This window comes from Pogonomyrmex barbatus, unplaced genomic scaffold (genome assembly GCF_055798465.1).
Source record: "Pogonomyrmex barbatus isolate J1 unplaced genomic scaffold, ASM5579846v1 scaffold2, whole genome shotgun sequence".
Classification (NCBI taxonomy): Eukaryota; Metazoa; Arthropoda; class Insecta; order Hymenoptera; family Formicidae; genus Pogonomyrmex; species Pogonomyrmex barbatus.
The window spans coordinates 6,686,901-6,710,797 of NW_028297116.1; the positions used below are offsets into that span (position 1 = coordinate 6,686,901).

The 23,897-nt window shown below is 39.1% G+C and overlaps 1 protein-coding gene across 4 annotated transcripts in view; it reads left to right on the forward strand.

Moving 5' to 3' along the window:
- The window catches only part of Src64B (Tyrosine-protein kinase Src64B), a 41,957-nt gene extending 18,069 nt beyond the window's left edge, over positions 1 to 23,888 (forward strand). For 2 of the 4 annotated variants that reach the window (XM_089077542.1, XM_089077541.1), the window contains exons 2-7: positions 15,446 to 15,705; positions 16,220 to 16,411; positions 16,964 to 17,174; positions 17,268 to 17,521; positions 17,715 to 18,425; positions 18,576 to 23,888. In XM_089077542.1, coding sequence (XP_088933668.1) covers positions 15,663 to 15,705; positions 16,220 to 16,411; positions 16,964 to 17,174; positions 17,268 to 17,521; positions 17,715 to 18,425; positions 18,576 to 18,790 — 1,626 coding nt within the window. In that variant the 5' untranslated portion in view covers positions 15,446 to 15,662 and the 3' untranslated portion in view covers positions 18,791 to 23,888. The remainder of the gene's footprint in view (positions 1 to 15,445; positions 15,706 to 16,219; positions 16,412 to 16,963; positions 17,175 to 17,267; positions 17,522 to 17,714; positions 18,426 to 18,575) is intronic. The other 2 variants (XM_089077543.1, XM_089077544.1) reach the window with 2 other exon arrangements.
- The last annotated feature ends 9 nt before the right edge of the window (positions 23,889 to 23,897 follow it).

A 23,897-nucleotide genomic window follows, 5' to 3' on the forward strand; every position in this document is an offset into this window, starting at 1 on the left:
ATATAATTTAAATGATAACATGTACTTTTATATTCTATTTTTTTTTCACTATTTATACAAAAGTGAACAGGATATTTGACTGAAACCCGAGGTAAAAATTATATTTTAATTTTAAATCGATTTATAAATGATTGTAAATTTTATGTGATTGTAATACGCTGTAATACATGAAGTATCGCGTTCAATAGCGAAATCTGAGTTTTACTTGATTGAGATTGACCAGGATTTGGAGAAGCAAAAGCGCAGTGCTCGCTTTCGGCGCTACGAGAATAGCAGTCAGTGTCGAAAACGATTCTCCCGCGAGAATCTACCGCTCTCCTTTGGTCCTCATTCCATGTTTCTTCTTTTTCATTACGGGAATCGGCACGAGTGCTCGTTCGCGCTCGCGCCCCATCTCATCCCGTTCGACCGCGCGCCGCTCGCGGCGGTATCGATCGATTTCCGTTCCGCGCAAGAGGGAGGTAAATTTTCGCACGGCAACCACGAGATATATCCGGAAATAGGCCCGCGACATTAATAGACACCGGCAACGGCACACGGTAACCACCCTTTACGTTTCTGTCGCTCTCTCTCTCTCTCTCTCTCTCTTACTCTCGGCCGAAGCGGAGCAATTTTCCAGGGCCGTAGCTCCGGATCGTCGTCTCTCGTGCGGCAACGAGGAAGCTCCGCATGCTTCGCTCGGTCGTTCGTTTTTTCGCGGTTACGAACACGCGGATCTATCGGCACATCTATTCAAGCTCGGCAATGCCTTTGCCCTGCTAAAGTATGCGCCGCTTCAACTTCCTGTCGAACTATCGGTAAACAAGCACGAGCGCCCCACCGTCGTGATCTTGATGCGCCGCGATCTGCTGATTGCTATAATATTGAAACGACTGAAACGAGATATACCGATAATAGATCTTTTTACTCGAACGTGATTTCTTTTATGTATAACATAAAACTAATATTATTTTGCACGCTGAGAATTTTTCCTCGCAATAGCGGATGTTCAGAAACCAATATGTTATTTAACTACTCCTGGAAAATATCCAGGAATTTCGTGTACAATTCCACCTTCTAATTAGACTTGTATTTGCTTTATGTGTACGATTTCTGGATTTCGTTTGCTCTAAAATCATCTGGCAGCATAAAATGAAACTATCCCAGGGAGTGCTGTTAATTGTCAAAATTATGAGCTGTGCTCATTTCGTCGAATTTATCGTGAAATTACTGAGTTTTAATGTTTCCGAGACACGATTCTCGCGGAAACGCAGCGACAGTTTCGTTTTACGGTATCGCGATGTCTAAAGTTAATATTAATTTTGCGCATGGAATAAATAGGTTATGCACCATCTTTAATACGGGGCCCACTAATTGAGAAGTTTGCTCGTATCGCTCGGTGTTAAACCGATGTATATTTCGCACGATGTATATACAGCAACCATATTGTAATTATCGATCGATCACGCTTTCTCTCTCTCTCTCTCTCTCTCTCTCTCTCTCTCTCGCTCTCGCTCTCGCTCTCTCGCGTACGCGGCACACTCCCTATCGAAAATCACAGCTGCTAATGCGACCAAGAATACAATATTGGGGAACGTAATTACACCGAAACGCGCACACAACTCGTTTCAGTGGGTCCGTCGGTGAATTTTCGTGATTGAGTTCGCGGTTTCACAACGTACACGCTCTTGTCGCGTTCAGCTCTCTGTTGTTGCTCCGATATTTATCGACGGTGATTAGATCCTTTGCTTTCTCAATGGAATCCTTTTGCATTTTTAATTGAATTTTCTACACTCGATTGACACGCGAGTTGCCAATACTCTGATTAATTGGCACGCTAATTACGCTAGCTTGTAATAATAATCTATATGTTTATGATTAATTAGTAACTAATAATATATTATCTAAATAACTGATTACTAATGCCTCTTAAATTTAATTTTTTCTTGTCACGCAGAGTTTTTTTTTTTATTTCTTTTTGTGTTTTTATTTTGAATATTTATTAGTTCTTTCTTGTAATCTTAATATGTTTAATCGCTAGGTGCCAGGCATGCTTAATGCGAGAATGGTTAGACTGAGTGTAATTTACGTCCTGTAACCGGTGGGACAACATACCAGAGGCAATTTCATGCTTCATAGAAATTATCAATAAATTTCCGCATTCAGGTAATTTAGAAAATCGATTTTCCATATATATCGAAGGATCGTACGTCTTCTCAATATTTTACAAAAACGTGCAATATATTACTAATACACCGAACGTATATTATAACAATAGCCACTTTTATTTTACATTAAAAATTTCAAAAATATCTGTTACAGACGCACTTTACAAATATATGTCAATTCCACTTTATTATAAATTTCAAACGAAAATTATTACGAGGCCAAGGAAACTTTTATTTACCATCTTGGTTTATAGAGCAATCTCTCTCTCTCTCTCTCTCTCTCTCTCTCTCTCTCTCTCTCTCTATTTCTCTCTCTATCTCTAATAGTAGCTTCTTAAAGTACAAAGTTTCAAATAAACTTTCCCCAGTGGCATTTCGCTGAACAGTAATGCACGTATTTTCCGAAGTTACAGAATAACCTCGCGAAAATAACTAATAGATCTATTCTTGAGATACGAGGGAATAAGTTTTGTTGTTTCCGCCTCGATATTACGAAGTGCAGCGTCTCCTATAGAAACGTCTCTCGCAGCTCGTCGCATCGCGGCCAGGTCGATCCGACACGAATGGACGACAACCGGGGGGTATTATGCATCTGTCAGAGTGAGATATAAAGCGCGATTTTTCGCGTCAAGCTCCAATTAAGCGGAATTCTTAAGCTGAATTAGAATATATGTATGTATGTATGAATATATGCGACGAGGACACGAGTAGGCGCGTGTACGTGCCCACGCGACGTAAGTCAAATAGACTCGCCTGAAAAAAAAAAAAAAAAAAAAAAAAGCGGAGCCAAGACGAATCTCTCAAAGGCCACGTCGGTGGTGCTATCAATAGTTCGGTCGTCGGCTCGAAGTGCCTACTTTACCCTCGAGTCTTTCACACGGCATCATCGAGAGTAGGGTCAGGCACGAATGACGATCGCGCGAAGATAAGAGGGGAGGATGTAGTAAGACGTTCGGAAATCGAACTGGTACGAGATTTATAGACGTGCTCTTTAAACGATTTGACGTAGACTCCGTTTTTGTAGTAAAAAGTGATCGAGCGTCGCGCGTGTCGCAAACTCCTAATTTTCTACCGTTAATTCTCCGAGGACTAATATGTCTTCTTATATATATCTTACAATAGGATCCTCCTGTGTAAGATTTGTCACGCACGTACACACATACAAAAATTCGATTATTTTCTAATAACATTCTTTTAACTTAATAAGTTAATTTACATTAATCGAGTAGATCTTTTTTATAAATATTAAGATATTATATTAAAAAATAATATATTAAAAATGTATCCTACAACACATACATACATACACACATTCTATATACTTATTATAACATCACATAAAAGTGTATTTTAGAGAAAAGAAACACTAGAACATATCCCAAGTTAAAATCTTAATAACTTATAAATTTCAAACTAAAAGGCTGTTAAACTTTGTCAAGTCTATTAAAAGTTCGCTTGAAATTGAACGGAGAACGAGATTTTTTATTCTTCATTTTCATTCTTTCTCAAGCTTAATTTGCCAGAAATTATTTTGGTGGCGTACTTAAAGAGCTGTTGACGTTTAAACATTCCCGTTTAAAGCCGAGAATGAATATTATATTTATAATTCGAGATACGTTGCGATCCTTTCCGTAAATCTGAATTATTCAGTCCGGACGAGATCCCTTCAGGGAAGGGAGGTAGACGCATTCTCCTTGAAATTATGCCGATTGCATAATTTTCGTCAATTCATTCTTAACAAGACCCATCTTGCCGGTGAGTGGATTGTACTGCAGTTTTCCGTCCGCCGGGAAGTCTCCTCCAAGCCCGACCTAACAACTAAGCTTCGGGGATATCGAGCGACGAGCGTGTGAGGTAGTCGCGCGCCAGGGGGGAAGAACAGGGCGCCGACCTTTAAAACGGTGCGTCCAAGTGCTCCAGAAACCTGAAAGTCGCCGATTTGATCCACGACATGGGTCGTTCGAACGCGCTACGCTCTCTGCGCTGTACCGTAATCGGAAAATTACGATGGCCATTACGCCTCGAAATGACGCATAATGCTATTGCAACGTGAAACGTCACATATATATAATGTACATGTGTTGCTACGTGCAGTCGCGAAGTGCCGGCAATAAGGGGGGCAAAGCGCGCAATGGAAATTCGACGATCTCGAGCGGAAGAAATGTTTATCTTAAACTCGAGATCACTTTGAAGATACTTGAGAGAGACTTATGCGCGCGATTGCTACTAATGTGTGATGTACTAGTGATATATAACTTAATGTAAAATATATAAATTATGTATAACTGGAGTACGTGCAGTTATACGCGAAATGCAATATAGGAGTTGGAGAAATGTTTAATGGGAACTCGACGAGTTTGTTTGGGACGAAGTTTGTTAAGTTTGATGTAAATCTAAGAAGAGAGGCGGAGGAGAGAGAGAGAGAGAGCTGCAATTACTAATACCATGCATATTTTCCAAGATGATTACAAATGATTAAATGTGAAACTAATTCAATTCTCAAATACAAAAACGAAAATATTAATATATGCAAGATAATAATAAAATATGTAATAATAATGACATAATAACGTTGAATAATTGTGATAAATGACCATAGCTATTGAGTAGCCATAAATAATAAAGTCGCAATAAGCAATTAGGACGCAATTATCGTAGCTATTTGTCTAATTAATAATTATTTTGCGTGGGAGTATGCAAAATAGGTCCAGTAGCTAAAAAGGAATTCTGTTATTTATTCCAATTTCAAACACAATGTGTCATTAAGTTCTCGTTACTCGCTGAGACAACACTGCTGAATATCAATCGATATTCATGGAAGAGCGCGGTTATATGAACAAATATAATCCCTTTCGAAAGCGCAAAATCGAGGAATGTGGTATCAAAAGCCTACATTAGACCCTGAGAAAAAATAAATAAACGTGCGTCCTTGACGATCGAATCTCCGCACGAGTTATCATTAAAGCCGCCGCCACCGCCGTCGTCGTTTCACCGCCCCATCGCGTCTTTTTCCCTCGCCGGCTTATTTCTGGACGGAGTTTCCGGGCGAACCGGCGAGAGCGCATCGATCGATCCCTCCCTCGAGAGTTTTCCCTGCGTCTCCCCCCCTCTCCCTCCCCGCGTACATATATTCGTCTTTACGATATATTCTCCGACGATGCATATGAAAAATCCGATCGGACGAGTGGAAACATCAAAAACGTCTAGCGACCGTCGGGACGCGAGACGTTTTTGATGTTTCCACTCGTCCGATCGTGCGAAATGCGATGCGCGAGATGCACTTTCACGTTGCGACGCGTCGCGTCGTGTCGCGTCGCGTCGCGTCGCGTCGCGTCGCGCTGCGCCGCGCCGTGAGAACGTCAGCCGCACGCACCGAGCGTGCGATTGCATTACGCGGTTCCGCCGCACGTACGGTCGCGTGCGCATCGCAAACTTGAAAAACTTGTTACGTGAAGTGTCACGACGCTAACAGATATCGGCTCGCCGCGCGAGTTCCTTATTAATTCCTTATTAAGAACGCTGACGCGCGCGAATCTATTTTATCACGTCGCGTACATCGGGGGCGAAGGATGGTCACGAAAAACCACCGTCGAGACATACGATAATTTACACGTGACGGGGAGTTTAATGTCGGAGCGCGTTACCATTTCACATTTCGCTTCCGGTTTCTACATTTGTTTAGATAATTAACTAAAAACGCAAGGGTACTAAAAATGAAGATTTTTCACTTTTTTTTTTTAAATTTTGTTATTTTATCGAGTTGCGATAGTGATTTTTTTTTTATAATGGTCGAACAAATTGAATTTATTGATGGCATTATAATAATCTTCTTCAATCTCGTTTGTTTGCATCCCCTTCCGTTAAGTCACCTCCGTCTCCTCCTCGAGCTTTTTTCCGACTGTACGAGGGCATCAAAGCTTTGTCGGCGCGTTGGCCGGAAGACCGAGCAGATTCGAAGCATTAGCACGGCCCGATGGAAGAGAGAGAGATGTTTACCCCACGTTGTAGATCTCGTGCCACCCCCGCATCGTTGAAATTGCCCCGCGTGCCCTTTTGAGCCTTTTGTCACAGTCGCGTAGTTAGAATTTTCGAAGTCTTGTGAAAAATTTTCTCAGTAACACAACAACAATTTTATGAATATTGTAATTATATTATAACTAATATTATTTAATAATTACATAATAATTTTATTAATGTTAACTTAGCATTAAGTTAACATTAATAAAATTATTTTCATCGTCTTTTGTCTCATAGAAAAAGCGAATTAATTAGGATAGATATATTTAATTTCAATTTTAATGATTCCCGTCCATTTCCACTAACGTAAGTTAACTTTATCTCGGTTTAATTTACTTTTTATTTTTTTCTAATTTTTAGAATTAGAAAAGAGAATAAAAATCGCGTTAAATCGAAATTAAACCGAGGTAAAAGTTAATTTAGAAATCGGTCGGTCGTTTCCCTAGAAGTGATCTTTTCCAGAAGTAAATTTTCACTTGTATAAGTGAAGAAAGCGCGACACTTGGCGTACCCTTTGCTTCGACGTATCTACGTTTCGCTTCTTATCGTTACGCGCTAATTCCGTCCTTGCTCGAGGCTTTCCTTTCGTCCTCCCCTTTTTATCCGCGTCCTTTCTCTCCATGTATCTCGTTGCTCGCTGTCGCGAAGTTAATCGTGACACTCGAGTCTGGGTAAAGGGATCGATTTAACGCGTCTGCACGGGCGCACATTGCCGTCACATGCGTGCCGCAACGCAATGCAAAGTGTCGACACCTTCCCGACATTGGCCGCGTTTGCACGCCTTGCCCGTTTTATGCCCGCGCAACACAAGATTTGCCCCGCGATTAGATCCGCGGCCGTCGATACCGGCGGTATGTGAAAGTCCATTCTTAAGCATTCGACCGCGATGGCGGGATAATACGGCTTTTATCGACCGTGGAGGCCTTTAAATTATTAATGATTATTCAAACCGATTCGCGCGCGCGCGCTCGATTTGTGCAAATAATCTGAAGTCTGTCGATTATTGAGAATTTCTAAGCGACAAAATTATGACATTACGAATTTCTATTTGGATAACGAAACAGTCATAGTATGCGGATCGTATGATATCGAATCGATACGCGAAGAATTACAGAAGAGATTTATATATAGCGCTCTAGAATTTTCTACGAGTGCGTGACATCATGCTCTTGCGAAATTTCAAATTACGCCGTTGGGAAAAAATGCAGAAATTAGCTTTAATGATTTTCTACTTGTAAATCATTAAATAGTAAATAATGCGCAACGCTGTTCAATCAACTGATAATAACTCGCAGAATTTCCTTGAAATTTAATTACATTCAGACATTAAATATTTCAATGTAAATGATTTCTCTCTCTTATAAAAAAATTAATTCGAAATTTTACGCGTAGGATGATGTTCTACGATTACTTTCTGCCAATTAATCAAATTACACGAGGTGACTTTTAATTTTATCTTATCTCATTAATTTTAGGTAATGTCGTTGCTATATTCGTGTGTTATAACTCTCTTTCCAAAGAGGCTAAGACGAAAGGCAGGTCGTTAGATCTGGGACACTTCGTATCCTGTTACACAGTAATTTGTGGGCAATTCATTAAGCTTTATGATTAACATGTAAAGTATAACGCCGGCGATGATAGCCTGTAACAAGCTTCGTAGATTTTAATGTCAACGGAGAGTACAATTTCGAAGTAATCCAGCTTCTGTGTATACTATGTAGAACTATTGGTTGCCGGGAGAAAGGGGGGGGGTAGTAGATCGTACACAATAATGGCTTCCTCACATCTATATGCTTGAACGTGCGGCGTGCAGTATTCTCTGAATCCTTAATATCCCCTTGGAAAGGCTGGTCATCCAATCGTTTATAATTCTCTCAGAATATTCGCTATTAGAAAACGCTGCGAATTTCAAACGTCAAACGCCACAAACTTCCGGCTTATTCAACAAAAAAATAGAAGACAGGTTTGTAACAGATTTGTAATAAAAGTTTCGAACTTTTCTGTTGAAACATGCCATTAAATCTTTTCAGCATATAAATATCTTAGTAATATTAGAAATTCAAATAAATAATTTATTATATCTGTAACAGACATAATGCCTCAGTATATAAAAATCATTATGATATTATAACATTATAAAGAAAATTACAGATTAATTTTCGAGATATTTTTTAAATTAATTTTTAACAAAAGTTTTTTTAATTTGTACGATCTGAATTCATAAGAGATACGAGATATTTTGTCTTTTAATATATTTTTTGTAAATAAAACAATAAATTTGTAAATTTGAAAATTTACGATTAAATACCGCTGGTTAAATACCACTGGTTAAATTAAAAAAAAAATGTATTCTCAGTTTTGGATATAAAAAAAGATATTTCTCAGTTTCCGGTGTGAATCGTTTCCGGATACAATCGTTTCTCAGATTTTCCGTTTTCCCTCGATTTTTTTTTCCATTCGTGCCTGTGCGGAAGATAAGGCCAAAGGGAGCGTCTGGTTTCACAGGAAGAATATACCGTTCGCGAAACACGTCGGGCGATGGCGGCAGGTAAGCAAGCAAGCAGGCAGACAGGCAGCCAGGCAAGCAGGCAGGCAAGGATATAAAACGAATGGAGGCGAAGTCGATCCGATTTAACTGCCGGACGAGGCCTTGGAGTATCTCAAAACGCGTTCTACGGCTTTCCCCGCGCTTATATCGAGCGGATAAGGAGAAAAATGAAATCGAATAGTCCGGTGCGGCGCGAGCAAAGAAAGAAGTAAGGCGATTTGCCGTCCCAACAAACCGAGATACGTAATTCACGAGAAATGAGAAGGCGAACGGAACGATAGCGGTATTTTATATAAGATCCTCCGAGACTGTCGTCTTCATTTTTGACTACCGATATCTTCATTTGGAAGCCATAGAGTCGTAACACGCAACTTCCCTGTTCCATTCGGCGTGTTGCTATTTGTAGGTATCTAATTAGACGAGCTCTTCAAAATGGTCACGATCGAAAGAAAAAAAGTTTTTTTTTTTTTTCTGAAATATGAATCGTAATTATATGCAAGATAAAATATAAAATATTCCTGTCCTGATCAACTGAGAAAACATTGATACATTAAATGCTTTCAACGTCTTAGTAGCTATTAAAGTAACTTCATCACCGACTTACACGAAGATAAATCCCCAGATTACCGAAGCAAAGAGATAAGTAAGAAGTGTCTCGATCATCCTGATGGCGACTTAATCCGCGATACATCATATCGAGTATTTTCATCTTCAGATTACTTATTAAAAAGGCCTACACTTGGCATTTGAGAATCGGAGGTCTCTTTACCTGGTGCGTTTTTTTTTTTTTTTTTTTTCGACTTATCTCGCGGGCGTTCTATTTTTCCAGCGTATCGCTTTGCCGGTCAATGAACGATGAGCAACTCGACAACTTTGCTACATAGATGCGCGATGGGACCCGTACGGGTTACACTGGAGGGAGAAGGAGGGGGGGAAGAGGGGAAAGGGACTCCGCAGCACTCACGCGAAGCCTCATAGTGGACCCAGCGCTCTCTCAGGCCGGTGCCCTCTAACGACGTCTATTCTTCAACCCCCCTGCGAGAGGTGGTACGTCGTGCACCCGTGACTCACGGAGCTTACGTGACTCATTGTCAGTCATGGCTGCTGGCGGTCGGGCCACCTTTTTCTTCGGATCCCGTCGCATCCTCGCGCGCGGGAACGACCGTGAAACAGCCGCGCGTACCAGAAGGCCCCGGTATTGCCTAGGACCTCGCGAGAACCCTACGCGATTAAATTCCTCCTCCCTCCCCCTCTCTCACTTTCCCCTTGCCGCGACGTTAATTCACAGTGGGAATTTTGCTGGCGTGTACTCGTTAAATTCCCTGAAAGCACCTGTCATCCTCCATTGTCCGCGAGCTGGACTAAAAATATGCAGCGACTGCAGTAGAGTATTATTTTTCGTCATTGGTGTGTGTGTATGTATGGTGTGTGTGCGTGCGTGCGTGCGTGCGTGCATGCGTGTATTTGGTATGTCGGAAATGAAAGTACATTTCCTCTAGTTAACTACCGCCGTCTGCGAATCTGCCGAGCGAAGATTTAAATTTTATTATTGTTTTTGACACTATCTCTTGTCTGTTTAACATAGTTCCGAGAATTCATTGCCGGCTTCTTACATGACGTAACATTAGAATAACGTTCAACAATGAGGATAGTAATTAAAGGCTTTACGTAAGCTATACGAGGGAAGAAATAATAGAATTATCTATAATTTTGTTCTTTAATAAGGATCAACTTCTGATACATTTTATTTTGATATAATTATTAATTATTATTATTCAAATATCATGGTGCGTGCTATCAATCCAAATTTCTGACTAAAACCTCTCAAGCAGACTTATCTGTTAAGTGGCATCAGGATATATCATTGTTAGAAGATTCAGCAAGAAACAAATTGCTCTCTCTCTCTCTCTCTCTCTCTCTCTCTCTCTCTCTCTCTCTCTCTCTCTCTCCTCTCTCCCTCTCTCCCTCTCTCCCTCTCTCCCCCTCTCCCCCCTCCCTCCTCTCTCCACGAAGAATCGGTGCAAAAAACAGGATCTAACGGCGTGCATTTTGCCGCACAACAAAACCTCATCCTTGCTTAACGTCACGGCACACCAGCCTGATGAATGTTTTATGATTTACACGCTTGGCAAAATCCCGAACTTCTCGAGAAGGAGAATTGATAGCGCTAAGGATTAAAACGTAAAGGCAGAGAAGACATCTTCTCGGTTCCACACCGGAACACGGCGCGCATTGTCGTGCGACGAGACTCTTGCCTGTGTCGAGCTCTAAGCAGCGAGAAAAGGTACACAATAACGTATTTCCGTTTCGCTTCGTGATCGAGGAACATTGGTAGGGACGAAAGAGAGACAAGTTCCCTGCAACTAGCTTTTCCGCTCCTATAATCACGAAAGATTTTTAACGGAAATCCGCTAATTAAATGGAATACCGCTCGGCGAAGTTTACCTTTTCTAAATCTTGTTACGGTGCTTTCCGATTCAAAAAAATAATGATTGAAAGAAACATTAAAATATGCTCATCTTTATCTTATAAAGATAATTTATCTTATAATTGTTTTTTAATGACATAATAATAATAATATTAAATTATTGAATGCGGGATTTAATTTACTTGTTTCTCTATTCCTATATACGTATAAAAAAATTAATGAAACTCATGTTTCATCCATTTTTACATTACATTGAAAACGTGATTGCAGAAACGTGATTGGCGCGGCACTTAACGTATTAAGCGCCATGTATATAAATATATTTATATTACGAGTCAATAGAAATGTAATTATAGATTTTAAGCGTAAAATAAAATGTATGCTTCTCCGAAGAACAAAAATATTTCATAAAAAGATTATTATTACATTTTTCTTCTCAATGTGAATTATCCGATACGATTTTGAGATTAAATCTTCAACTTTAAATCAAACGATGTATTACAAACACTGACTGGAATCGGAAATCGAGTTGCAAGATTCGCATTTTTCGTAAGATTTGTATTGTAGTGAATTGTGATTCCTGTCACGTCAGCGAAAGTTGTTTTCAATGCCGTAATCTATTTTATTTCTGAATTCCAATACGAATCTCTTGTCAGATTCCAGCTTTATTTATTTGCGATGATCTCTTTATCAACAAGAAGAAATTTCTAATACATCTTTATACACGATAATTTCTGTAATATAAAATAACTTGTATGAAGAGAAGTTAATGAGATTATTAGCGACTGAAGTATCTTCAACTTCACGAATGAAGGCGCAGCTTCTTCAATTAAGTGTCTCTTCCATAATATTGGTTGATGAATTTAGTCAGTGCTCCAAGAGATGACGCATTTATGTTTCCACAATTAACAAGATAACTCCGGGATTCGTGTCGTCACTTTTATCTTTAATTTCAACGCGCGCACAATAATCTATCTTGAACCTCGCGATCCTCATGGTTGCTCCTTTGTCTACCTCGGACGCGTAAACGGTTATCGATTAGTACGAAAATAAAATTAGCAACAGGGGAGCGTACGCATTTTTTTTACTTTGATAGCTGAAAGGCAAAAGTATTCTCCGAACGGCTCCGGTTATCGTTATAAAAATTATGAAAATCAGAATTATAGAATTATAGTAATTGAATATATTATTGAATATATTATATATGAATTGTTAAACGATAACAACAAATTCTATACTTTGAGTGCGCATAATTATTTTTTCCAGTCAAGTTTTAATTGTTTTTTTCTTTTGCGATAAAGAGATATTATCTTTTGTGAATTTGATTTGTTTAAATTATTTGCAATTTATCATATTTATTAAAAAAAAAATTCAATTTATCTTCGATTCGTTTGTGATATTTTATGGAAATCAGCGTTAAACCGGTATATGGTATATAATAATTTTAAGATACTTTATAATGTATACATAACGCTTCGACAAACAACTTACGCTGCTCCGCTGTCGGCTTTAAATATTATTAAGATGTTCGATTATGCCTTATGGCTTATATCGGCAACGTGGGAAATTGTCGGCGTGCGATCTATAGGAAAACAAAGTTGTTACCTCAACAGAAAGAGGGGGAGAGAAAGAGAAAGAAACTTTGTATCGGGCAACAATAACTAGCTCTCTCTCATTTTTACGATCCTCACGGCTAGTATCTGCAGTATGGCGTCGATGTTAAATTTTCACGTCACGCTGCTTCTAAAGTGTATATCGTTTATATTTTATCACACGGATGAGAAGTCATTTTGTTGTGAAATAATCGTAACAGGAAATAAAACTGATAACAATAGACAACGATTGAGATTTCCATCAAGGGAAGTTATTCATGGGAAGTAATGCAAGTCTAATCTACAGTATTTTATGCAAAGAATTGATAAGAACGTAATTATGAATTAGATCTTAATACAAAAATTTGTCTTTTACATTCAAAATAAATTACCGAATAAATTTGTTGAGGATATTTATAACATTTTCCGTCCTTTTAGTTTCTTAATTAAAGATAATTTTTAAAAGATAATTTTTATCTAAAAATAATGTAGAATAATATATTTTAAATTATGAGCTCACGGTCTTTCATTTTAGTTAGTAAAATTCTCCATTTAATCTTTTTAATTTATTTATGAGAACAAAAATTAAAAATATCGGTAAGTGAGAGAGATGTATTAATTTCACAAAAAATATTACATTGCACATTGTTAAATCTTATTAAATTATTTCTTTATTTCTTATGTATCAGTTTATATCTCAAGAGCCTTTACCTGTAAAGGTTGCCTTATTTACAAATTAAAAACTCTTGAATAAAAACGGTTCTTAAATTTTAGCTATATCACGATAAATCTTAAATTAAATCTCTCTCAGATCTGAAATCTCAGATTTGATATCAGATAATTTATATTAAACGAGCTGATTTCAGAATATGTTGCCTCTCCTTGAATTACAGGCGGAAAATTCCGCCTTAAACTTGACTTTAAAGATGGAATAAGCTGGCAGATCCGAGTCGAGTTTTTGCCGCTGCTCGAATTGAGCTGCTTTTATTTTCTGATTTATCGCGAGATCCAGCGGTCCTTCTTGGTGAACGGAGCCAACGACGGCACGATCAGGTCGTTTCGTCCTGATGCTAGCGTTAATACGTCTTTGTCCACGGTAGCGCATTGTTCGCCACGTAAAAGCTCTACCGGATGGCGAGTGTAACGTCGTGGTATATATGAATACATGCCGTGGGATATCGACCGTTTCGCTACCCATGTATTACCCCATTGCATAGGCGCATACACGTAACCACGGACAGGGATCAGGGATGGTGTGTTCGAGTTGTCCTATAGCCGTAGTCGGGCTCTGCCGATCGAACGAGAGCTCGCCGTGTCGTATGCCATGCTTTCGCGGTGTTCGGCACTGGGGTTGATCCGACCCACATCCAAATCGATTCCGGATGATTCGGACGATTGTTTCGCAAACACGGGTGCACGGGGAATGGTTCGGTAAGAGGCGCGTTCGTTAAAATCGAGGCGACTATGTTGCCTGTCGAACTGTTAATCGAAATGATTTCTTCCCCGCACTAAAATTTCGTCGCATCCCATATCTTTTTTGCAGCTCTTTAAATCTCAATTCAAAATGTCGCTCAACGTGATTTTGAAGATATTGTTATAATAAATTTTATGGAACATTTAAAAAGGTGAATTAACATAGTTAACATAGTCCAAATCTTGAAGCACAGTCTAAATTATAATACATTATTTTTTTTTAATCTTAAAAAATAGATTTATAATCAAATTTTGACACGCCTAAATATCTGTCCTTTTAAACAAAAATTACATACGTATTTATGGCTAATAATTATATCTTTAAATTTGGTTTGAAAATTTAAGAATGATTTACATTTCGAATTTTTGACACAGTTTTTCAAAAATTTTTATTGTCAATTTTAAATTGTCAAATGCAATATTCATACGTCCATCCGAATACTCGCTGCTCGAAAATTCTACAGCCGATTTTCCCTTTGGTCCAGCTGTTTAATTAAAAACTTCAGATATCCCCAGACTCCAGGGCGAGGCCGTTCGTTCTATTTAATGATACGGAGATGATCGGAAGGGCGCTTCGGCTATGCTGGTAGTCGGCTTGGCACCGGCGGTAGTTATTGGTTTCTCCTTTTTGCGCGGATATTTTCCCTCGGTCGAGCAGTGGTAGGTATTCCGTTAAGTAAAATCAGCCACGAGTTTCCGGACCTCGCTCGTCGCTTTTGTGTTGCCTCGTCTCTCCGCAATTTCAGTAGATGCTACTTCCTCTCTCGAGATAATAATATAATTGTACATTGTCAACGCGTTAAATTTATTAATTCTAAGAGAGTCATATAAATTTTAAAATCTTTACGAATAACGAAAGAAGATATTGCTCGAGCGTCCTAATATTCCCTTTAAATATTTCTTGATTGCTTTTCGGATTTCTATTTTATTTAGAAGTGATCAATTTCGGCCATCGGTCCGAAGCGAATAGCGATAGTCGGAGAACAATAACGATAAAGAGCGATGAAAATAATAATAATGTAATGTAACGACGGTGGTGCAATCGTTGACATTGTACTTAATCATTGTTCTCGCAATGACTTCGCAATCGCGTCGTCGACTTCATCGGAGCATGGCAACTTCCCGTTGTCAAATGACTGCAATTCGTAAGCCTCCATCGTGACGCTGCATCCTGCGGCTATTGTCGCGATAATAATCCTCGGTCGGAATCACGACAGATCTCGTCTGCCTTATGTTGCAGGAGCGGCGAGTCCGATAATCCGACGATGGGCGGACGGACGAGAGGACTCTGAGAATTGATAGCGATATACACCTCGTCGCCGGCTCGATCGCCGGCTATCCGGGCCCGAGTTTCACGAGAGGATGGAAACCTGCCCCGCGAATGTATTCGATGTATCCGGAATAGAGGGTGCGTAGGACTCGCGCAGAGAGTAGACCAGAGGAACCAGAGATCCAGCATGGGGAAGTGTTGCAGCAAACGGCAAGAGTCTCAACCGATCGGTGAGTTCAGTTGTTGATTGATAACGAGCACTGTATGTAGAAATAATTATCGCTTTGTCACCGTAATAATTAATACCGATGGCGATGGTTGTGTCAAAGTCACCATTATTAGAAAAACAATATTGAAATTTCCCCTTTTATTTCGTAACGGTCGGATCGGATAGATCAGGGTCTCTCATTCTTCGAGGAACTAAAAAAAAAATCCGTCTCGCTTTCGATAAAGGTTTAATAAACGCGCGAGCTGAGTGTACAAGTAATTGCATTTGTACGCTCGAAGCTGCTAATCCAATTTAATTACCGTCGATGTCTTTTTGATCTTATTCTAAAAGAAAAAAAAATCTCAAAGATATTAATATGCTGGGTTTTCAAAGGAAAATGATCTTGGATTAAGTGGGGCGTGAATGTCTGGTTTATTACTTAAAGTTCGTATAATATTTAGGGCCACAGATAAGAGATACGTTTCTCATCGGATTGGCTCTTCTTTGACGAGAGACGGATTTTTCTCTCTGTTCAGGCTATAAGAAAGCAGACACGGGACTCAGCTCAAAGCACAGCAATGGAGGTTCCTTGGACCGATACACCGCCGACCCAAATCAGAGAGGCGTGCAAGCTCGAGCGGATATTATCCGACCGAGACCGACACCCTGTAAGCTACAGATACCGCATCAGCAACCCCGTAAAACGAATCCGCCTGTTAAGTCTGCATGTGTGTATTTTATTTTATTCTTATTTCGCTTCCGTAGCCGTACGGCCATCTGGACGAAGATAGAATTTCATTTCGCAAGTAGCTCCATTTACGTTTTATTATGAAACCGCTTAGCGTTTAGTAGAATCGTTGTCTTGGTCTGTTTTAAATGTTTCTCATTCGCCCATCCGAACCGGTTTAACTTCGATAGAATAGAATTCTCATTCCTCGAGCTCTGCGCATATTTATGATAATGAAAAAGAAAAAAATAATTTGACATCGAAATTTGCTTCCGTATTTATTTGGCAGCGAAATTTGAAATTTTTCAAAATTATATATACTTTTGACTTTTTATATAAAATATGAAATATAAAGTCAGTTCAGAGATGCGAGTCGGGATATTGTATTTTACTTCGGTTATCATCACTCTTTGCATAAAATAGTTAACGGGTCCTTTATTCAATTTAATTTGTCTTTTAAAGTTAAATCGTTTCCTAACCGGTTCGGGTGCCTGAATTTCTCTCGCTCGGAGAACAATTTGATGAGACGCGTTCTATTTCTCTTCCGATACAGCGCACTCACAAAGATCCAACAAGATTGTGGTGGCACTGTACAATTACACGGCGCGAGAAAGCACCGACGTTAGTTTTATGAAAGGCGACCGAATGGAGGTCCTCGACGATTCCGAGCCGGACTGGTGGAAAGTGCTGCACTTAACGACTCTGCAGGAAGGCCTGATCCCTTGGAACTTCGTGGCTGTCGAGCGGTCGGTCGAGAGCGAAGAGTGAGCATTTATCTTCTATTCTTCCTTGGCCTTTTTGCACCTCTCAATGAGATATTGTGTACCTAATACTGTACTGTATCCTTGTTGTTGTAGTTGGTTCTTCGAAAATGTGTCACGCAAAGAGGCGGGTAAGCTGTTGTTGGTTGACGAAAATCCTCGCGGCACGTTCTTGGTGAGGCCGAGCGAGCACAATCCCCGAGGTTACAGCTTGTCGGTCAAGGATTGGGAGGAAGGAAGGGGCCATCACGTGAAACACTATAAGATTAAACCGCTCGATAATGGCGGCTTCTTCATCGCCACCAATCAAACGTTCTCCAGCTTACCGGCTCTGGTTATGGCATACAGCAGTAAGCATTTATTTGTAATAATATATGAAAAATATACGTAATTTTTTTTTAGCATTTGCGTTAATAGCTTTATAGATATACTACTTTTTTTTTATTTATTTTTTTTTTTTTATTTAATTCTTTATCTTTTGAAAGTAAAATCCAAATCGATATGATATCCATGATATTTATTTTTGATATTTCTGTTATCCAGAAAATGCACTGGGTCTCTGTCATGTGCTTTCGAAACCTTGTCCTAAACCACAACCGGATATGTGGGATCTCGGACCCGAGTTACGTGATAAGTGGGAGATCAACAGGAACGAGATACAACTGATCTCGGAACTGGGCAACGGCAATTTTGGCAAAGTTTATTACGGCAAGTGGCGGAACAAAATCGAGGTGGCGGTAAAGACGCTGCGTCCAGGGACCATGTCGACCGAGGCGTTTCTGCAAGAGGCAGCCATAATGAAGCAATTCCGACACAGGCATTTGGTCGCGTTATATGCGGTTTGCTCGAAAGAGGAGCCTATCTACATCGTACAGGAATACATGTGTAACGGCAGCCTGTTAGATTTTCTTCGAAAGGGAGACGGCAAATACATGCAGTTCGAAGATCTGATCTACATCGCGGCCCAAGTGGCCTCTGGGATGGAGTACCTCGAAAGCAAGCAGCTCATACACAGAGATCTCGCGGCAAGGAACGTGCTAATCGGCGAGAAGAACAAAGCAAAGATTTGTGACTTTGGTCTCGCTAGGGTAATTGAGGACGACGAATATTGTCCAAAACAGGGCAGTAGATTCCCCGTCAAATGGACCGCGCCTGAAGCCATTGTCTATGGCAGGTTTAGCATCAAGAGCGACGTCTGGTCGTACGGAATCCTGCTGATGGAGCTCTTCACTTATGGACAAGTTCCTTATCCTGGTAAGATTCTTCGTTCCTTTTCGTTATTCCATATATATATATATATATATATATTTCCATATATATATATATATATATATATATATATATATATATATTCTCAGTCCATTTAGAGATATTTTATAATTTGTACATAATTTTTTCTTTCAGGCATGCACGGCCGTGAAGTGATCGAGCAAGTGGACAAAGGTTATCGTATGCCGAAACCGTTGAATCACCCGCTGCCCGACAGTATTTATCGATTGATGCTACAATGTTGGGATGCTAGCCCTGAGAAACGACCCACATTCGAGTTCCTGAATCATTACTTCGAGTCGTTCAACGTCACTAGCGAAATACCGTATCTCGAACCGCCAACGGACTGATATACAGCCCATCAATATATGCAAAATCATCTGCCGCCGCACGGTCACTTTCACCCAGCCCACATCAATTGTGCCATGGAATTTTATGGTATTTACTGCTAAGTAAATTATTTAGCATGTATCATGCAGCCCCTCCCTCCTCCTCATCGGAACTTTCGCGGACTGGGTGCGTCGTTCTCATAGAGAGAAAAGACTTTTAGTGGGAAAACACATACGTCCTCGCGACATCTTGCATCGTTGTCGCGAGTGGCATCTTTTTCGACTGCGAAATTTTTCTACAGATTTTGGCGACCAATTTTCTCGAGAAACAGTGCCGCGAACTTGTTGAACTATCACTGTCAAATGCTGCCGAAAATTCCACCTCGTCTCTCTTCTCATCTCTCCCTTATGTGTCCTTATGTATCCTTAGTGTTAAACACTAAAAAATGAATGGAAGTTAAACGGATTGGAAGTCGAGTGTGCCATGGTGTTTTTTGTAAGTATCCTTTGCAGGAATAAATTGACGAGATTCTAATCTTAATGACCAATCAGGCGTTAATTGTAATATTTAGAATTGAGAAACGAGAAACGGTCGCGATCTTAGGATCGGCGATTCGTTTTTTTTTTATCTGCCCACAAAAATTCGCGACTGTTTAAGCGCGTTTTCGTACTTTCAACGGTGAGCAATCACAATAAAGACACTAGCAATGTCGGTAAACTTAGACACAAGTCACGGTATTAGAGAGTAACGTGACGTATGAGTTTGGGGATAAAATTCGGAATTATAGATTATACAACATAATCGTATATTAGTATGTTAGCGTACGATTACGAGATATATAAACAGAGTGAAAAAGGGAGAAAACGAAGAAGGATGTATGCGTGTATGTGCGTGTTGCGCGTATTGTGAATTGCTTGCGTGACTTGTCACGCAATAGCATGTTGTATTTACATTTTATTGATCTCGGATCACGGTAACATCCGAATTTTCCTAAAGTCCAGTTTTTAGATACGTAGGGGCAAGTTTTTCGTACGTACTGCGAAGAAACGCTATCATAAACGCGTGTTTTTTCAAGCGAGGGCTGAATATAAAATTAGATGTAAAGGATGTCTATATGGATTTCTCGCGTGTAATTTGTCCGTCGAGAGGCACTCGAGAGGAGAATTACTCGTATCGAACGGTTACTGCGCACAAGCCGCGTGAAGCTTATTTTCGAGACGATATTTAACGCGCGATGATTTATTCCTTCTAAATGTTAGGGAGAATCATGTGTACGAGTTTACATGTGCGTTTACCCGTTTATTGCTGCTACGCGTTAATTTCATTTCGATTGTAAAACACACGCGAATGAAATGCATTCGTTCACTTTACTTCGAGAAAAGTCTCCGGTGTTCAGTCGACAGTTTTACTCGTAAGAATGGCTCTCGGCAGTAACTTTATTAACTTAACTCGGCGAGAGCGATCCTCGATGACGAAAACTCTCGAATGTGCACACAGCCAAACGTGTCTGCCAAAAACAGATCCGATTGTATTTACGATTATATCAGATTTCTATTGATCTTTTCTTTTTTATAAGTTTTTTACGCAGCAAACCGATGCATTTTAATATTGTCGACATTCCCACGCATTGTTTCACAAATGCGCATGGATGGTATGTCCTGATTTAAGCATCCCGCGAAAACGCAGCGAATACCTCGCACAAATTTTTGTTGTTTTTAATTCGACACTCACTGTACTCAGTGTCGTTGAATTACAATGCTCTCGCGAAATACCATTTGGTCTTGTTGAAGAGAGGAAAAAGAAGAAGAGTATAGAAGTTAGGATAGACGAGAGAGAGAGAAGCGAGAAAGTTACTAAATATCCGGATAAATGCGAATGCGTGAGAGCGTTTTGAGAAGAAAAGGAATATCCCACAGCCCGTGTCTGCGATGTAAGCCGACACGGCGGGCTTCACGTCGGGATAAATCGGAAATGCAGTTTCGGATAAACTTAAGTCATCGATGTTACTCGTACAAAAGTGTCTGAAGAATTGTAAATTTTCTACTTGATGAAGAAAGAAAGGAAATACAAACGACGGATTAGAATAGGAATTATTTAGACGATAAGCGTGTCAGCCTCGTCGGCGGATCGACGACTTTGCTCTCTTCGCAGAAAAGATATTCTTGCGAATTGTCTCGGATTTCCTAGGATACAACGTCATCGCCATTGTTCCCGTGAGGCATTTTATGCGCGCGAGACCCGAGATTGGGTCGATTGCACCGACGTCGATTAAAGCCAGCTCCTGCTTTTGTCTAAATTACTTTTTAATTTTAATTAATCTGATGATTCTTCGCGAAACGAAGATGAAAAAGTATATAAAATAGATCGTTAATTAATATTGTAGCAAAAAGATACTGTTTTACTACATTGAGCACCTTATTATTAAGAAATTTCTCGATGGATGGACGTACAAAACTTAATTTAAAAATCTTAATTGATATTGTTATCTTTATGCTCTTCAATTTTTACTGTGAACAAATTGGGTATATCTATAGAAAAGTATATTTTTAAAAAAGAACAGCGAATAATTAACTGGAATTATTCAGTCTGAAATTTCAGTAAATTGTTAATGTAATCTGAGTTAGACAAACTGCATTGATTGTATCACAATCGGTTTATAGTGACAATTAATTTTTTTTTTTTTACATTATAGCTGAAATAACAATATAAAAAGCAACATTTAATCAGTAATTGCAGTGAGATGACCAAAGATATTGTATAACATTTTGTATATCGAGGTTGCGATTTGTTTTAATTAAATTGTTTTTCCTCAGTTCTTTCTGTAAGAGCTGGAGGAGCTGGAGCTAAGGAATTAACCAGAGTCAGTAAGCAAGACTGTGGGTGCGATCGATCTTGAATGTATACATTTTACTGTGTCACGATAAACGCGATGAGCCATTACGATACGATAGATATTAGTGATTAAAGTGAAAACAAAATGTGAGTGCGTTGCGCGCATGCGAGCGTAGAAAATTGTTACATCCGTGTCAGCGTGATCCTCTTTTCATGTGTATTTTACTGCGACTAAACGAAGGACTAATTTATGAGCAATAATAACCCATATGTATTCCGATTTTTGTGCGATAAGTTAAAACATTGCCGCAATACGAGTCTCATATATTTTCTGTTGTTAGAACGCAACAGAAAAAGAAATTATCTCAAGCACTAGATATTTCATTTAAAAATTAAATGACTAATGATGATTGTCTAAACGATTAATCTATCTCTAAAAGTAAAGTATAATTATGATATGAAAAAAGAAATTTAACGATGCAAATCCATCTCAAATGTCAAAAAGACATCGAATAAGACATTTTTTATTTATGAATGAATTATAATAATTTGTAAAATATTGATTAAAGCTATCCAGATAATAAATATCTGGAAGTCTTAATTTCTTTTTTTTAAACGTATCTTTATGACATCTCGTATATTTTCTAATATTATTATTTGGATAGATTTTGCGCGATATTGCAGCAGTCCTTATTTCATGAAGATCCTAGAATCTGTAAGAGAGATCCTCGTCGCGATGTTTACACGATACATATTTCCGATAAAATTATAACGACATCGCATGGAAGAGTGCGCGTGAAAAGGCGTTCACGTTTACGTAGCGTTAGAGAGTAGGTGTATTACGTCCAGTACATTTTTTCTATGAGCATTTTATACCGATGATATACTTGTTTTCTCATGATAAACGATCACTTGGAAATTTCGCTAATGATGATGAAGATGATCATGATCGCTGCCGTAGCTCGTAGATTAAAAAAGAAAAATCGAGTTTGAACTAAAGAGAACTCAACAGAAACAATCTAGACATTAGAAACATCCCAGTGACATCGTAAGCATCTTTGAAAGGTGCTTACTCGATAATCGAAGAATTAAAGCATCTTTCAAATATATTTTAGATGTTTCTCGGATATTTATGTTGAAAGGAAAGCGACCCGAGGCGTTCGCGTTATATGATATATATATATTCGCGTAGACTGTTTCATTCGGATCACATTTGGACCATGTAATTTACAAATTATTATGGTAAAGGCATCGTGGCCTTTTTCCACTGGATATAGAGACTGATATTGTTTAAATAAAGCCCATGTGTTATCGGGAATTCTACGTCCGACTATTCACAAAATTTCTAAATGAAATAGGTTTTCTTTTTTTTCCCCGAAATCCGATAGTACAATGTATTGTATTCTTTGTCAATCGCACACACACATTTACATACGTTTTGATCAATCGAGCATACCATGAATATTTTAATGTTGTTCATAAATTGTGAAAGAAAGAAATCTAAATAGCGTAAATTTCATTAACTCGCAAGATGAGCATTCTTTTCAAATCTCTGGCACCGTAATTTATAATTAATTACGTATTATTCTCATGCGTGCGATTGATAATAAACGTGATCGTGCGTCTCGGAATTTCTTGGGAAACACCTCGTATCGGACGTATCGTTCCCGCATCCTTCATTTGCAAATAATGACGTTTAAATTATATGGTGACCTAATAAAGGGCGAGATCAGCGATTTATGCAGATTGTACTTAATGAAAATTATACTCTCAATTAATCATGAACCTCGCGACGCCTCCCTCGGTAATCACGCACATCCGTTCGTGGCCGTCGTTCAAATGAAATTTTTGGTAAATCTGTGATATAGGGACAGATCTCTTTCTCTATCTTTCTCTCCTTCACGCGTTTTGATACAAAGATCGACATTTGTCATTTCGCGACGACCACGAGAGCACCGTGCCACCAAAGGAGGATGGACGATTATCCGCGATTATGATGTAATCATTTTGCAGAACAGTGTCGTCTCACATGATGCGCACACCGAATAGCGAAAGATATTTTCTCGTACGCCCGGCTTTCTTTCGTTCGAGTTTTCTTCACACATCACCGCGCGTCAACGTGCGTTTTCATTCGTATTGTACCTAAAGCGAAAACGACGATCAATACACTGTTGTCATTGTTTATATACCAAAGCTTATTATCATTAAGTAACTTAACGATTACTTTGTGTTATTATATTAATTGTCGTAAGCCTATGCAGATAAATATATTATGTATCATATTAATGTGGTATT